Source organism: Triturus cristatus, chromosome 12 (genome assembly GCF_964204655.1).
Source record: "Triturus cristatus chromosome 12, aTriCri1.1, whole genome shotgun sequence".
Taxonomy (NCBI): domain Eukaryota; kingdom Metazoa; phylum Chordata; class Amphibia; order Caudata; family Salamandridae; genus Triturus; species Triturus cristatus.
The window spans coordinates 607419396-607437107 of record NC_140595.1 but is presented as its reverse complement, the minus strand read 5'-3'; the positions used below and the strand labels follow the sequence as shown (position 1 = coordinate 607437107).

At 47.2% G+C, this 17712-nt stretch overlaps 1 protein-coding gene across 1 annotated transcript in view; it reads left to right on the top strand.

The window, feature by feature from the left end:
• LOC146776372 (B-cadherin-like) overlaps positions 1–17712 on the top strand; it is a 234340-nt gene that overhangs the window by 84514 nt on the left and 132114 nt on the right. The window contains exons 6-8 of the mRNA XM_085639278.1: positions 6131–6275; positions 15202–15377; positions 15541–15669. Coding sequence (XP_085495404.1) covers positions 6131–6275; positions 15202–15377; positions 15541–15669 — 450 coding nt within the window. The remainder of the gene's footprint in view (positions 1–6130; positions 6276–15201; positions 15378–15540; positions 15670–17712) is intronic.

Here is a 17712-nt window from a genome sequence, read left to right as displayed (position 1 = left end):
CAAGGGATCGGTCACTGCAGATTCCATCATTGCTTCCACGGCCTGGAAAAGAGCCAATGTGCCGGCGACCTTGGGGCCACCTCCTGATAAGGAGAGCAGAAGGATGGACCTCACTGGAAGGTAGGTAGAAAGACACTGCAATGGCGCATGGCAAACTCAAACACGCTACTAAACAGACACTAGTACCAGCACTGGGATGAGATGCGGGAACTAGTCAAGCATCTCCCAGAAGAGTACCGTCAAACGGCTTCCCATCTAGTGGAGGAAGGGAAGAATATCGCCAACTCATGCATCAAGACTGTATTGGACGGGGCGGAAACTTCGAGCAGACTGATGGCCATAGGGATCACTGAAAGGAGACCGGCTTGGCTCAGAATTTCTGGATTCAAGCAGGAAGTCCAGAATAACATACTGAACACCCCTTTCAACGGTGAAACGCTGTTCGGGGAAACTGTGGACGAGAAGCTCACCCAACTGAAAAAGGAAAATGAGACCAAGATCCATGGGGGCCCTGCCATTCAGAGGGATGCGAAGAGGCACCCCAAATCGGAGACCCTACGGAAGGCGAGGAAGCCAGCAGGGTGCGTCGCACCAGACATTCCAGCAGGGTGACAGTCACAGCCAGCAGGGACAGCAGAAGCAGAACTGGCAGTACCAGCCTCGAGGCCAGTCCTTTCGAGGGAGGGGAAACGGACGTGGCCAAAGGAGGAGAGGGGGAGACCAACTCTCCTCTAAGTGACTACACACAAGGACGCTCACCCACAGCATACACCGAAGGGTGAAGCGCAATGTAAGAACACAAAGAGGGTTACACAAAACAAGCGCCTACGAACATGCAACACTGGTGGGCGGAAGGCTGAGCCTCTACCTACAACAATGGCAACAAATCACCTCAGACAAATGGGTTCTCAACATCATACAGCACGGATACTGCATAGAGTTAGAGAAAAGGCCTCCAAACAAGAAACCAAAGACAAGGCTCGGGTCAAGAGCTTGCTCAGCTCAGGGAGGAGACACTTAAACTACTGAAAAAGAGGGCCATAGAACCAGTGCCATGCAGAGAAAGGAACAAGGGAGTGTACTCCAACTACTTCCTTGTACCAAAGGTGGACGAATCACTAAGACCCATCCTGGACCTAAGGTTCCTAAACCAATTCATAAAGACGCAAAAATTCAAGATGACATCACTACAAGAAGTGCTACCCCAAATGCGAGGCGGAGACTTCATGTCCACCGTGGATCTCAAGGACGCCTACCTGCACATCCCAATGAACAGGCTACACAACCTGTTAAGGTTCAACATCAACCAGGATCATTATCAGCTTACAACCCTGGCATTCGGCCTAAAGTCAGCCCCAAGGGTTTTCTCAAAATGCCTTGCAGCAGCGTACCTACGAAGGGATTAATGTGTATCCTTACCTAGATGACTGGCTGGTCAAAGCAAGCACTCGCGAGGAGCACGCAGAACTGGTGACAAGAACACTAACAAACCTGGGGTTCTCGATACACTGGGGGAAGTCATCGATAGAACCAAAACAGGTGAAGATCTTCCTGGGGGCGAAGATCAACACCATAGACGGAACGGTGATGCCCAGCGACAGAAGAACAATAGCCCTGCTGAACCAGACGCGTCTCTACCAGAAGGGGCGAGTTCTGACAGTGAGAACGGTGACCAAGATAATGGGGATGATGGCATCATGCATCCACCTAGTCCCCAATGTGCGGCTTCACATGAGACCATTCCAAGAATGGCTGCAACAGCAATGGTCACAAGCAAGCGGTAGTTGGGAGGATCTAGTGCTTTTTATGCATGCAGTGCAGGAGGAGATAACATGGTGGAACAGGGAGAACTTAACTACAGGAAAGACCTTGAAACCACCAAAACCAACTGTGACCATTACCACGGACGCATCACAAATGGGATGGGGAGCACACATGAACAAACTCAGGGTGAGGGGTCTGTGGGCTCCGGCAGATGCGGTCAGACACATCAATTACCTGGAATTGAAGACTGTCCTGCTAGCCCTGAAGGCCTTCCAGAAACCGCTATACAACCAGAAAGTGTTACAGACGGACAATACTACTACCATGTTCTATATCAACGAGCAGGGAGGGACACAATCGTTCCCCCTTTCCTCTCTGGCACAGGAGATTTGGAAATGGGCCATCCCACTCAAGATAGACCTGCTGGCCATACACCTACCAGGGAAGGACAATGTGGAGGCAGACTGGCTCAGCAGACAGACATCGGCATCCCACGAGTGGGAGCTCAATGGACAGGAAACGCAGAGGCTATTCCAAAGGTGGGGAACACCGACAATAGACCCGTTTGCAACACGCCTGAATGCAAAATGCCAACTTCGCATCCAGACAACCAGAACAGCAATCGCAAGGGAATGCCCTATGGATAAGTTGGTCAAAGACATTTGCCTACGCTTTTCCACAGATACCGCTGTTACACAGGGTGCTCGACAAGTGCAGAACCAGCAACATGACACTGATCCTAGTAGCACCGCAGTGGGCAAGGCAGACCTGGTTCTCTCATAGTGGAAATGGCACAAGGCACTCCTCACAAATTCACAAGAAAGGACCTGCTCTCCATGCAGAACGGAGAGGTCCTGCACCCAGAACCAGAGAGCCTCAGCCTGGCGGCATGGCTCCTGAAGACTTGGAGTTTGCGCACCTGAACCTACCTCCAAGCACTATGCGAGTGCTGCGGGAGGCAAGGAGACCTACAACACAAATGCTATGGGGAGAAATGGAAAAGGTTCACAATATGGTGCAGCAGAAATAAACTACTGAATAAAATGACAACAGTCAACGGTGCTTAGATATCTCACACCTACTAAAAAGTAATCTATGCTCATCCTCCCTAAGGGTGCACCTAGCGGCAATCGTAGCTTGCACACGAGGGGAGAGAGGAGGAAGTCTCTTTACATCACAGGTAGTAGAGGTTCCTGGAGGGGGCAAATAATTGCGCCACCGTAGAGGATGCCGCCGCCGGCATGGAACCTCAACGTGGTCCTAACCGAGCTCATGAAGGCGCTGTTTGAGCCCATCCACAAGGCCACGCTGCAAATGCTGACAATGAAAACCGCCTTCCTGGTAGCGATAACCTCGCTGCGCAGAGTGAGCGAGCTGCAAGCACTGACACTGCAAGAGCCCTACATCCAGATACACCAGGATAGGGTGGTTCTAAGAACAGACCCACACTTCATGCCTAAGGTGATGTCGGCATTCCATATGAACCAGACAATTCAGATACCGAGTTTTTCAAAACCCCACGACAAGCGCAGAAAGGGCGCTGCACACTCTAGACGCTAGAAGGGCAGTGATGCACTACATTGAGGACCAAAGAGCACAGGAAGACCAAGCAGCTCTTTGTCTCCTTAGCAACCAGTTTCCTGGGTAGACCCGTGACAAAAGCCACCATTGCATGATGGTTTGCACTGACAATACAATTCTGCCACAAACAGGCAGGGCAGGAGCTATCTGATGGGCCACGAGCCCACTCCACAAGGAAGAAGGGAGCAACTATTGCCTTTCTGGCAAATACGCCCATTCAAGTCATATGCCTGGCGGCAACATGGGCTTCAGTGCACACGTTCACTAAGCACTATTGCGTGGACATTCAGATGAACACGGAAGCACAAGTAGGACAGAAGGTGCTTCAATACATATTCAACAGCCAACACTCATCTACCACCCAGCCGCCACAAAGATAACAAACCGCTACAAAGTCTATGCACAGCATAGTGAATCCAGAAAGATTCACGCTGCAAAACTAATAGTTTCTTACCTGTCTGAGTAGTTTTGCAGCTTGAGCTTTCTGGATTCAGTAGCGAACCCACCCCCGCCAGGAAGATGAGGATGGAGAAAGAGGTGGAAGGACAAGGAAGAACAGAATAATTGGAATACTAAAGGAAATTGGAAAAGGAAAATTAAGAGTGCCTAGGGTTAAATAAAAAGGGAAAAAAGAACCCGAAGATGGTGGGACTTCCGCAGGAAGCACGACTACGACATGAGAGGTGCACCAAATGGTGGGACGTTGACGCCCACCTGGGCTACAAAAAAAGACTACGAATCAGGACCCAACCACCAGATCGCGGAATAATGCACAGCATAGTGAAACCAGAAAGATCTTCAAGCTGCAAAACTACACCGACCGGTAAACTATTCGTTCTTCTGTGGTGTGCTGGTAGAATATCCAGCTGAGATGCCAGCATCGGCATTAGCCTATGGAAGAGGCTAATGCTGTGGAATCACAAATTGGGGTTAGAAAATGGTAGCTTATATACTTAAGCTAGTTACTGTTTGGATTCTGTAGAGCAGCAGGAGAACTACAGATAGTATTTAATACTACTCAGAATAAGTTAGTATCTTGTTTACCCTTTTGGGATACTCTAGTGATAATACAGTTTATCAGCATTTTAACACCAAGTGAACTCTACCTCTTTGTCTGTGCCCTAAATGCACTTGCTCAATGTCTCTTTAGGTCCGGATGTCCGCTAAATGTATATTTAAAAAAAAAAAAAATGCGTACCAGTAGATGGACAGAGGAGCTTTCAGTCTGCCGTCTTAATTTATGGATTTGTTCACATTTTCCTTTCACCCACCTGCTGCATGGGGCAGCTGGTCAGCCTACTTCAGCCATTGGCTCTCTACACTGTGCATAATTCCATTTTGTCACCTAGTTATCCAATTAAGTACCAGGGCTGGTCGACCAACCTTTCACTTAACACTTTTTTAGGTCTCGCCTGGCATTAGCAGCGCGCAGCGCTGCTCTTGCCATGCGAGGGATTTTTGTAATCCATTCAAGATGTGCATGCGTACGGAGGGACAAAAAAATGCACGCACATGTGGACCGCCCGACGCCATCTTTGTTTACATTAATTAGCGTAGAGATGTGCACACACGGGTGCATGGCGGCGTGCTTTCGCTTTCCCTCCCTCCGTCGGGCCCCTCCTTGAATCCAACAAAGGAAATGTCTTAAACACACAAGCATTCTCACTTCACTGCCGTACTTCAGTCTAAAATGGATTTACAAGCAATCCAAACATGAAGAAAAACGGAAGCCACCCTTTTCCTTCCAAACGGAACCGCTTATGCTTATTTCCATGTTGAAGAGTCCAGCGTGTCCACTCCATTCGTGCTTAACGGGACTGCAATAAAAGAAATAACACCTCGCAGAATTTGGGTCGGAGTAGCATTTCCATATGTTTGGAAATTGGATGCAGATGGTCATCCATTTTCATATTGATATCAACATGAAGTTTTAAAATGGATAGCTCTGCTCTCACAGGCTTGCAGTTATCTGGTCTGCAGTGCAGATATGCGGATCTACAAACATGGCTGTGCTTTGCACACACCCGCTGGCAGGCAGGACCGCAGCAAACCAGAGGCCAAACATATTGAGCATTAAAAATGCAATAGGTCTCGCCTTTTTAAGTTAAAGCCATTTGCTTTACTATACAATACCATTAGCAAAGCAAATGGCTTTCTTAATCAAAGGCGAGACCTATTGCATTTTCAATGCTTGTTTTAATGTATTTTTGGAAAAGTGCCTTTTTTTTTGCTAACGTGCATAACCGCTTTTGACTGCAGCAATTTTATTTTTCTATTACCTTTCTAATGTGTATTGTATGTTTGCATAAACACGGATTTGCCAAGGCTAGATCTATTGATTTACTTCATCTTGTTTTAAGATGAAGCGGTCTGTAGGTGTAAGTTGAAAAGTCTCCCTATCCAGTGTGCTGGCATGTTTATTTGCTTGAGCAAACATAACTTGTGTTAATGACGGAAGTATATTGCAAATGTTATATTTTAAACCCTGGACTTCTGGCTTGGTGCCATAAATGATGCCAAACCTGGCTTCTTTAATCATAACTCCATACTCGTTTGCGATCCATCCTTTGCTTTATAAACCTTGCTCACGTGTCCTTTCTGCATACATCTCAGGCTGTTTTTTCCGTTCAGTTCATGTTCATTTCTCTTTTGAGCTCTCTTGCTGCCTTAAATATTTTACTGCAATTGGATTGGGTTAAAAAGGCATGGATTACTTCACAATCCAAGTCCTTCCCTTTGGGTGCTATATACATACGTTAGTTTGCTCTTGGTGTGTTCTCTGCAGCTGAACTCTCATGCAGTCTCTGAGAATGGGATGCCTGCCGAGGAACCTTTGGAAATCATCATCACGGTGACTGATCAGAATGACAACCGCCCAGTGTTCACGGAATCGGTCTTCAAGGGTTCTGTAGCTGAGATGGCGACGCCAGGTAATGATGTGTTTATTGAGTACCGTTTAGATTATCTTATCTATCGCATAGATCTGGCAACAGACGGAGTCCATCTTCCCTATTAACCGGTAGATGTGCTAAATGGTGGTCTGTAACCTGAAATACAGAATGTTTTCAGTCTTTTTGAACTAAATGTTTTGTTTGCTTACAGTTTACAAGCTCGTATAAAAATACTTCGTAGTCTATGTAGCTGATAAGCTTTAAGTGTATAAAAACACTAATGGAGCGAGGCATTGTTTCAAGCCTTCCTTAATAAATCATTACATTTTTAGCCAGATGTAATAAATTGGATTATTTGGGGTTAGAGACTACACACCTCAAGGAATAATCATAGCCCTTGTTGAAGTGAACCCTCAAATTCACAAAATTAACCTGAGCTTAACCCGGTAACTATAACACCGAGCAGACCATCTAGATTTAGGGCAGTAGGTAAAGTATTTATGCAGTACCAAAATAATAGTCAAAATAATAAAGAAAACATCCCAAACAATTAGTAAAATGGAATCCAATTAAGTCAAATGACTCCTAAATTCTAAAAATCCAGTAAGGGAAACCAGAGATGAATTCTTAAACCTTTAAGTAGGAGTATCGCCAAGAAGCGCAAACTAAAGTCAGAGGTTGTTAGGCTGGGACATGGGCGCATTTTGCCGCTAACTGCGATGAAGCACAGATCAGAAAGTCCACCTAGGATCCTTCTTGTCGAACATTTTACCTTCTGAGCTTAGTCCGTTAAGTCTCAATCCACCACAGGTGTATACTTCTGAAGTCCCCCAGGACCTTATGGGAGGCACTTAAAGACTCGGGCAGAGTCCTACGATGGAGTCCAGTTGCCACTTGTCAGCTGCACGAAAAAGCTTGTTGTATCCCAGTAGCTAGAACAGAAGGTCTGCTCTATGACCCTTGGAGTCTGCATCTTTGCTCTGGATATTGGAGGGAGCAGGTTCAGTCCTTCAGGAATCTTCTCGGGTCACAGACCGCTGTTTCAGTCTATTGAATATGCCTGGCATGAGCTAGTGTGTGGAATGACTCGAGCACATCCTAACCAACGGGTTTAAGGTTCCTGGGGGACAACACTCCCATCTAAAAAATGCAAAAGTGTAGCGTTTTTGGCCACATCAAATATAGGCTCTAAGGGCTGAAGAGTTCTTTGTGGGTAGTGTACTATGGTAATCCTAAAAAAAACTCCCACATCAAAATCTTAAACCCAGTTTGAAGCAGCCACTGTACTCCAATAAACCCAGACATAGACGTCTGGTGGAACAAAAGTAGGGCTTTCTAGCAAATAGATGGTGGATGCACAAGAATTGTCTCCGCACCCTGCTCCATCTTTTCAAGTGTGCCCCAGTGTTGTAATTAAAACTCGTAGATCAAAGATTTGTCTTCCAAGTGCACCTCAATGTTTTTTATGTAAACCCAGCAGGCCAGTCAAACAGAATTTGACCCTAATGTCAAAAAGGATGCTCACAGCCCGTATACTGCTTAGTCTGTTAAGTTCAGAAGAGTCCTCTGACCACTGAAGTCACCCTATTGTTAGCTTTTGGGAGGCATTTCAGACCTTCATATCTATTCAAATTCTAATCCCTGACTGGCAGACCTTTAAGAACAAATGCATATTAATCTGCAGCAACTTCAGGCTGGTAAAAGGTTACTTTTTCTTAATATTTATAAAAAAACCTCACTAACATTAAATTAGTTTTGGAGCGTGAATCTTTCTGGATTCACTATGCTGTGCATTATTCCGCGGTCTGGTGGTTGGGGTCCGGAATCGTAGTGTTTGTGTGTGTTTTTTTTTTTTTTTTTTTTTTTTTGTAGCCTAGGTTGGCGTCCCACCATTTGGTGTACTTCTCGTGACGTCGGCATGCTTCCTGTGGAAGTCCCACCTCGGGGCGCCATCTTCAGATTCTTTTTTCCGCCGTTTGGTCTGCATCGCCATCGTGAAGCTCCAGAGTTTTTTGCAAAGAAAAGAAGAAAGCACGAGTTTTATCGAAGTTGAGGAAGACTACAGAAAGGAAGACCAACAAGCCGGGACGACGAAGGAGGAGAACCTCTATCTTCGACGTCCAACGGAGAATGCGCACTCCGGGACACTGAGCGCAGGAATGGACAAGACACCTTTTAAATTCTGCCGTAACTGCCACCATAAATACGCGCAGAAGACCAACATCCGGTCTGCAACCTTTGCCTGCCAGTCGACCACGAGAGCAAGGACTGCAACGCATGTTCGGCCTTCACACCAAAGACACTCCGGGTGAGAGAGAGACGGAGGAGAGCCAACTACAACATGGAGGGCAAGGAAAAGGCCCCATCGCGGTACGAACTGGGCCTCTCCACCGACTAAGACAACGTCGCAGAGGGACCTGATCTCTTCACGGTCGCAGAGACCGATAAGAAAACGTCTGACAAGGTAGTAGAGACGTCTAGCACTAAACCCTCGACAGGGCCCTGAAACAGTCAGACTCTCGAAAAACAGTCCAAGTCCTCGAAAGGAACACCGGCGCCGAAAATTTCAACGACCGCGAGTGGATCCAAGGACGAAAGGCCCGGCGGATCCTTCGAGAAGGAGTCCCAGGTGCCGAAGACCGGCCAAAAGCAAAGGTCGTCGAAACAAGGCCAAGAAATTGTGCGTTCGACTTCGAAAGATAAGTTTGTGTCGACGCAGGCACCGTCAAAGACCAGCGCTAGACTCCAAACACACCTCCGAAATGGAAAAGAAAGAGGAGGCTTGAGGCAGAAATGGAGAGCATTCGAAGACTCCCGGAGAGGAAGAAGAGGACCTTTACTATGAGGGAGAAGAAATGAGTAACAACAATCGAACTAGGGCTCGGTGCCGTCGACAACACAGGACCTGGAGTGGCAGGACCTCAACGCCGAAAATCCAGAAGAGCATGTGGAGACTTACCCTTCGAGGCCTTCGCCGCCAGATGACATTGGGGCTTACAATATGGTACTCAAAAGCGCGGCTGCAGCTTTTGGTGTTAAGCTGGAGGAAGAAAAGCCGAAAGCAGACTTCCTACTGGAGACACTGCTCCCCATCTATACTATGAGCCAGTTCCTCCCCATGCTCCAGAGTGTCATGAACCAGGGGAAGGAGGCGTTCAAGGACCCAGCAACATGCAGGTCCATCACACATGACGGAGAAAAAATATAAACACTCCTCCCAGGACCCTCCATACATCAAAGGATCCGTCACAGCAGATTCCATCATTGCATCTACTGCCAGAAAAAGGGCCAATGTCACAGCAACTTCTGGACCACCTCTGGACAAGGAAAGCAGGAGGATGGACCTGACGGAGAAATTTAGAGAAACGCGGCAATGCCCTGGCGCATGGCGAACTCCAATGCCCTATTGAACGGGCACCAATACCAACATTGGGACGAAATGGGGGAACTCATCAAGCACCTCCCCGAACAATACCAACAAAGAGCTTCGCATCTAGTGGAGGAAGGAAAGAATATAGTGAACTCTTGCCTTAACAGCGTTGGATGGAGCAGAAACATCAAGCAGGCTGGCAATAGGAATAACAGAAAGAAGGCAAGCCTGGCTCAGGATTTCTTGCTTCAAGCAAGAAGTCCAGAACAACATCCTGAACACCTCTTTCAACGAAGAAATGCTGGTCGGGGCACCAGTGGATGAAAAACTCACCCAGCTCAAAAAGAACGAAACGGCAAGGTCCGTGGGGGCCCTGCAATTCAGAGGGATAAGAGCTACCCCGACACGGAGACCTTACGGAAGGGGAGTAAACCAGCCAGGAACGTCACACCAAACATTCCAGCAGGGCCATCAAGGCGACAATCACGGAGAGCAGGGGCAGCAGAAACAAAACTGGCAGTGCCAGCCTCGGGCCAGTCCTTTGGCAGTAGGGGGAACGGACGAGGCCAAAGAGGGGGAGACCAACCCACCTCGAAGTGACTTCACACGGAGAAGAGTGCTCACCCACAAGATCCCTCCAAGGGTAGAGCACATAAGATCCAAAACGAGAGGGTTACACAGACCAAACGCCAACGAGCATGCAACACCAGTAGGCGGCAGACCGACTTTCCATTCATGAATGGCAAAACAGAACAGACAAATGGATACTCAACATCATACAGTTTGGATACTGCATAGAGTTGGAAAGGAAAGCACCAAACAAAAATCCAAAGAGAAGGGAACACTCAGGACAGGCGCTAGTGCAACTCGTTGAAGAAGCGCAAGAGCTACTTCAAAAGGAGGCCATAGAACCAGTACCATCCAAAGAAGGGAACAAGGGAGTGTACTCAAACTACTTCCTGGTACCAAAGGTGGATGGAACACGAAGACCCATCCTGGATCTACGGTTCCTAATGAAGTACGGAAGGACGCAGAAATCCAAAATGACGTCCATACTAGAGGTACTCCCGCAAATGAGAGACGGAGACTTCATGTCCACCGTGGATCTCAAAGATGCCTACCTGCACATCCCAATGAACAGGCAGCACAACAATCTGAGGTTCACCATCAACAAGGAACACTACCAATTCACAACCTTGGCATTCGGGCTAGAGTCGGCACCAAGGGTTTTTACAAAATGCCTGGCAGCGTACCTGCGGAGGGAAGGGATTCATGTGTACCCTTATCTCGGCGACTGGCTAATAAAGGCAAGTTCACGCAAAAGATGCGAGGAACACGCACAGCGGGTCACAAGGACAATAACTAAGCTGGGATTCTCAATACACTGGGGGAAATCCTCAATGGAACCAGAACAGGTGAAGATCTTCCTGGGGGCACAGATCAACACCTTACAGAACAGTGATGCCCAGCGACAACACTGACCCTGCTGAAGGAGACGCGCCTCTACCAGAAGGGGCAAGCTCTGACCGTGAGAACAGCGAGCAAGATCATGGTGTCATGCATTCACCTAGTTCCCAATGTACACCTACACATGAGACCTTTCCAGGAATGGCTGCAACGGCAATGGTCACAAGCAAGCGGAAGTTGGGAGGATCTAGTGGTTGTAACGCACGCAGTGCAAAAAGAGAGCATGGTGGAACAGGGAGAACATAACTATAGGGAAGCCCTTGACACCACCAAGCCCAACGGTGACCATCACAGACTCATCCCAGATAGGATGGGGAGCACATATGAACAAGCTCAGAGTGAGGCGTCTGTGGACTCCAGCAGATGCGGTCAAACGCATCGACTACCTGGAATTGAAGACCGTATTCCTAGCCTTGAAAGCCTTCCAGAAAAAACTGTACAACCAGAAGGTGTTGATACAGATAATACAACAACGATGTTCTACATCAACAAGCAGGGAGGAACACAATCATTTCCCCTATCCAACCTGGCTCAGGAGATCTGGAGATGGGGCCATCCCACTCAATATAGACCTGCTGGCCATACACCTACCAGGGAAGGACAATGTGGAAGCAGACTGGCTCAGCAGGCAGACTTCAGCGTCCCACGAGTGGGAGCTCAATGGACCAGAAACGCAAAGGCTATTTAGAGGTGGGGTACACCGACAATAGACCTGTTTGCAACACACCAGAATGCAAAATGCCAAAACTTCGCATCCAGACAACCAAAAACAATCCCAGGGGATTGCCCTATGGATAAGTCGGTCAAAAACATTTGCCTACGCTTTTCCACCAATACCACTGATACACAGGGTACTCAACAAGTGCAGGAACAGCAACATGACACTGATCCTAATGGCACCACAGTGGGCAAGACAGACCTGGTACTCACAAAGTGGAGCTGGCACAGGGACCACCACACAAGTTCACCAAAAGAAAGGACTTACTCTCCATGCAGAACAGAGAGGTTCTACACCCAGAGCCAGAGCCTCTGCCTAGCGGAATGGCTCCTGAAGACCTAGACACCTTAAGCTACCTCAAAGCACTATGCGGCGACCCGGAAATGCTATGGGGAAAAATGGAAGAAGTTCACACAATGGTGCAGCAAAAATAAACTGCAAAATAAGTTGACCAAGGAATCCACGGTGCTGAGATACCTCACGCACACGCTAAGGGTACACCTAGCAGCATTTGTAGCACACACGCGAGGTGAGACGGGTGAATGTTTCTTTACATCCCGAGTAGTAAAGAGGTTCCTGAAAGGGGCAAAAAAGATAGCGCCACCAATGAGGATACCGCCGCCGGCGTGGAACCTCAACATAGTCCTAACGGAACTTATGAAGGCGCCCTTTGAGCCCATCCACAAGGCCTCCCTTCAAATGTTAACAATGAAGACAGCCTTTCTGGTGACAATAACCTCGCTGCGCAGAGTAAGCGAGCTGCAAGTGCTAACGCTGCAAGAGCCTTGCATCCAAATACACAAGGACAGTCGTAATGAGAACTGACCCACACTTCATGCCGAAGGGGGTGTCGGCGTTTCATATGAACCAGGCAATACAAATACCAAGCTTCTTTCAGAACCCAGCCACAAGCGCACTGCACACTAGATGCTAGAATGACGGTGGTGCACTACATCGAGAACCAAGGAGCACAGGAAAACTAAGCCGCTTTTTGTGTCCTTCGCAACCAGCTTCCTGGGTAGACCAGTAACGAAAGGCACCATGGCGTGATGGATTGCACTAACGATACAATTCTGCCACAAACGGGCAGGGCAAGAACTATTGGAAGGGGCACGGGCCCACTCCACAAGAAAGGAGCAACGATTGCCTTTCTAGCAAACACACCCATTCAAGGCATATTCCTGGCGGCAACATGGGCTTCAGTGCACACGTTCACGAAGCACTACTGCGTGGATATACAAATGAACAAGGAAGCACATGTAGGACAGAAGGTGCTTCAACATGTATTCACCGACCAACGCTCATCTGCCACAAAGATGACAAACGCTTCAAAATCTATGCACAGCATAGTGAATCCAGAAAGATTCACGCTGAATAACTAATAGTTTCTTACCTGTCGGTGTAGTTTTGCAGCCTGAAGATCTTTCTGGATTCACTAGCGAACCCAACCACCTCTGCCAGAAAGATGAGGCAGGAGAAGGTGGAACGACAGAGCATGAAGAACAAGAAGACTTAAAGAGAAATGTGAAAGGATATGATTAAGAAGAAATACGGAATTGCCTAGGGTTCAAAAAAAAAGAAATCCGAAGATGGCCCCCCGAGGTGCGACTTCCGCAGGAAGCATGCCGATGTCACGAGAGGTGCACCAAATGGTGGAACGTCAACGCCCACCTGGGCTACAAAAAAAAGACGGACTACGATTCCGGACCCAACCACCAGACCACGGAATAATGCACAGCATAGTGAATCCAGAAAGATCTTCAAGCTGCAAAACTACACCGACAGGTTAACTATTCGTTATTTATTGTAAAATTATTTTTTTAGATGGTCCCGTTCCTGATATACATAGATTTTGAATGTAATCTGTATCTTCGTTTTCTACATTGGGCAACTCCGCCTGCCACACAGAAAAAGCTTTTTGGGGAATAGTCACTAAGGACATGTTAACTTGGCATTTCTACATGTCCTACCTTTTCATGCCATGCAGCATGGGCTACAAAACCTACATAGGGTGGCTTATTAAATGGTAGATTTTTACCTGTCAAAAGGTTTTTAGGTCTTGCCTGGCGAAAGCAGCGCAAGCTGAATTGAATCAATTCTGCGAGGGCTCTCCTGCATGCGTGTGCAATGGACAAAGATGGCTGCTCTCACCATTTGTCGATTGCAAACAGCATGCGCGTGTCCCTGGGACTGTGGACAGTCCAACGCCATTTTGTTGCCATAGCAACAAAATGCCACTTCACACTTTTTTGTCAGTCCCCCTGGGGCACAAGCAGGCATCCACTTCAGTCTTTTTGCTGAGATCAGCTGTCCTCACAGAAGTGGATGCCTGCTTGTGCCCCGGGGGAACTGCAGGACAGCCGTTGGCATTTGCAATGCAATAGTTCTCGCATTTATGCGAGTTTGAGCTATTGACATTGCAAATGACACTGCCTTTTATTTAGGTTTCAAAAACTAAAACCAGAATAAAAGGCATTGCCATTTGCAATGTCAATAGCTCAAACTCTCATAAATGCAAGACCTATTGCATTGCAAATGCTTGTTGTTTTTGGATTTTGACTGTTCGAATTGCAGTTTTTAAACTGCTGCAGCCATGCTACACTGGTAGGCCTGAAGCAGTTTGCCCTGCCACTGTAACGGGTGGCATAATAGGTACTGCAGTCCTGGTGAAATTCAACTTTTAGACCCTAGGTATATCTTGTACCATATACTAGGGACTAATGGGTAAGTTACCTATGCTAATTAGGTGTATACCAATTTCTTCATGTTGAAAGGAAGAGTACAGGCACTTTACAACTAGTTATCTGTGCACTTTAGCTCTGAGTTCCTAAAGCCAGTAAAAAATATAGGGTCCAGCAATAGGTAAAATTTGGAAAGACAATGCACGAAAACAGCAGATTTCCTACCCCATATGTCTGTAGTGTGGAATATTCCTGGGTAATCCTCAGTGCGCTCCCATAACTGACTGTGGGATGAAAGGCCTTCTGGTGACACTTATAAGCTTTTCGTGCAACTAATAAGCCACACTGCAACTAAGCGTTCACTTCAGTCCCTCATCTAGGATATTTTAACTTTTGCCTCCAATGTTTGTCTTAATGAGAAGTTAAAATCTCTTCCACTCTTGTGCGTTTTTTTTTGGAAAGTTGGTTTTCAGATTTTGTTAAGGGATTTGTTTGTCTTTTGTATAACTCCCTGCTATTCCGGACTTCCACCTGAGGTTAACTGCTTCAAGAATACTGTGATTATTAATAGCAGTGTTGGCACAAGTCCCTTAATAGAATCTAGCCTTCAACAGATTCCTTTAGCATGCCTTGTCTATTGTGGAAGTTGGAGTAAAGTAGAGCCATTTTCATCTTGTGATGCTGTAAATGATGTATGTGATTATTTGCATTCACCTCTCTTCTCCAAAGGTACTTCTGTAATGGTGATATCTGCCACCGATCTGGATGACTCCATAATGACTAGCAATGGAATACTAGGTTATTCCATCCTCAACCAGGAACCCAAGGAGCCGACTGACCATATGTTCACCGTCAACAAAGAAACTGGTGTCATCAGTGTGATTGCAAGTGGCCTAGACAGAGAGGTCAGTAAAGAGACCTTTATTGAGCGGTTCTCCTTGGTTGTGTTTTTGCTTCCAGTAAAGGGGTTCTTGCCACGATGGGGCCAGTCTTGTTAGTTCTTTTTTGTTTTGTTGCTATGAGCAGTCCATGTTGACCCCAGTTTTATGCTACCCCTTGTATTTACAGAGGGTCAGGATGTATACTCTGACTGTGCAGGCTGCTGACATGGAAGGAGCAGGCTTAACGACTACTGCAACTGCAGAAATTGAAATAAAGGACATCAATGACCATGCACCCATTTTTGAACCAAAAACGGTAACTATTACTTTTTTATTCTTGGGTAAGCAAAAGCATAAAACCTTTCCAGTTCTTTACAGTACTTCCTAACTATACAAATCAGGAACACTATGGGAGCTTTAGATTGCTATTGCTTATGTATTAAACTTCCACTCCTGCTTTGACTTTGGTCTCATTGAGCTAGGATAATCCTGTTTGGTAAGTTTTGATTAACTTGAGCAACAACTATGGTTTTCCATAATGCCATGGGTGGAGGGATGAGAGGGAGGGGTGGAAGAGTTCCCAATAATGGGTCAAAACTCTTGGTCAGGCATTAGTATTAAAGTTTTCAATCTTCAATTTGAGCATTAGGCATTGTATTTTACGTTCCTGCGTCCCTATTCTGTGCTAAAGATTAGTAACGAACATTGTTACAAAATGTGGCTGTTGGAACACATGCTCTTCCTCTTGATGCTCTTAGTGTCTTCTTCTGAGGTCATCTACCCCCCTCATTTTCCTTATACTGAGTTACACCGAAGGTGTGAAAGTTGTTTTTCTTCTAAGACGTTTTCTTGAATCACAAGGTACAGTGACTCCATCTATTCCTGGTAATGTGCATGTGGCTAAGCTTTTCCAATGCAGCAGGCAAACCCGGTGCTGGGCAATCGGTCAACAGCTGGTACAGTACTGGTTTCATCAGCTTGCTGTCGCACTAACTGGCTCACTGGGATGAGAAGGAGGAGCTCCTCCAACATCTCCCAGATTTCCAGAAGAGGGGACATGAGTTGGTCTGCTCTGGAGTGCATGCTCCTATCTAATACTACCATCAGGTATGTACTTGATGCTGCGGACACTGCCCCTCTCTGCATGAATTCCAGCGTCAACTGCAGGCACACCTTGCTCCGTGTCTTGGCTTCAAGCTGGATATTCTGCTGCAATCTGCCCTTTGACAGAGAGCACCTCTTCGGCCTGCAGGTTGAGATGCTGGAGAAAATCAAGACGCAGACCACAAAGAGCTATGAGTGCCCTCCAAATAAACGCTGCTCCTCCCCTCCCCGTTGGTGTTTTCGGCAGTCCGCCACATTCCCTAAGGCTACCTTCTCCTTCCAGGGCCAACAGTTACAACAGCCCTCCACTAGGGGTTACTCGGAGGCTGCCTACCTCTCTAAAGGCGGTTCTCTCAAGGAAACTGTCTCAACAAGCAGTGATTTGCTCCCCCGTCCCCCCCTGCATCACACCACCTGTCAGGGGTCCACTCCAAGGGTTCTTCCTCACTTATCAACAGATCACCTCCGACCAGTGGGTATTATATATCATCCAACACTGTTAATGTTTCGAGCACACTTCCTCTGCAACCAATATTCCACCCCTCAGACATGCACCAACATCTGCTGCAAGTGGAGGTTCATGCCCTCCACAAGGGTGCCATAGAACAAGATCCTGCACACCTACCTGGCACGGGCGTCTACTCCCTTTACTACTTCATTCCCAAGAAGGACAGGGTCCCCCAGGCCTATCGTGTACCTCTGGTCCTTCAAAACATACATCCTGTCCGAACACTTCGTGGGCAATGCAATATGGATGAACTGGTCAGCGATACATGCCTATGCTTTTCAGTGTAGCTCAGATGCTTCAGCAGACTTTCCTTTTGCTCATCCTAGTGGCTCCCACCTGGGCCAGACAGCCTTGGGTCACCACACTCCTCAAACTCTTGGTGTTTCTGCATGAGGCTCTCCAACACGCCGTCCCTTCTCACGCAGAGCATGTAGAAATCCGACATCCAGAGTCAAGGATTGTGAGAATGTGCCAGCTTAGCCTTCTAATTTGGCCCCTGAGGTCTAAGAATTTAGCTTTCTTACTCAAGAACGCATGAACATTCTTAAAGTGCGAGGATCAACCACAGGTGCCTGTGTGGATTTGGGGGTCTTTTGGGGGACCACCCAAAGGTGCAGGGTTTACCCTTCGCCCACGGGTCCGGGATACAAACTGAGACCAACACTGGAGCGCCGAGAGAGGATATTTATTTCCATCTCATGAGATGGAGAGAGCATCGGCAACACACCCGCAGCTTGTCTGAGGAGG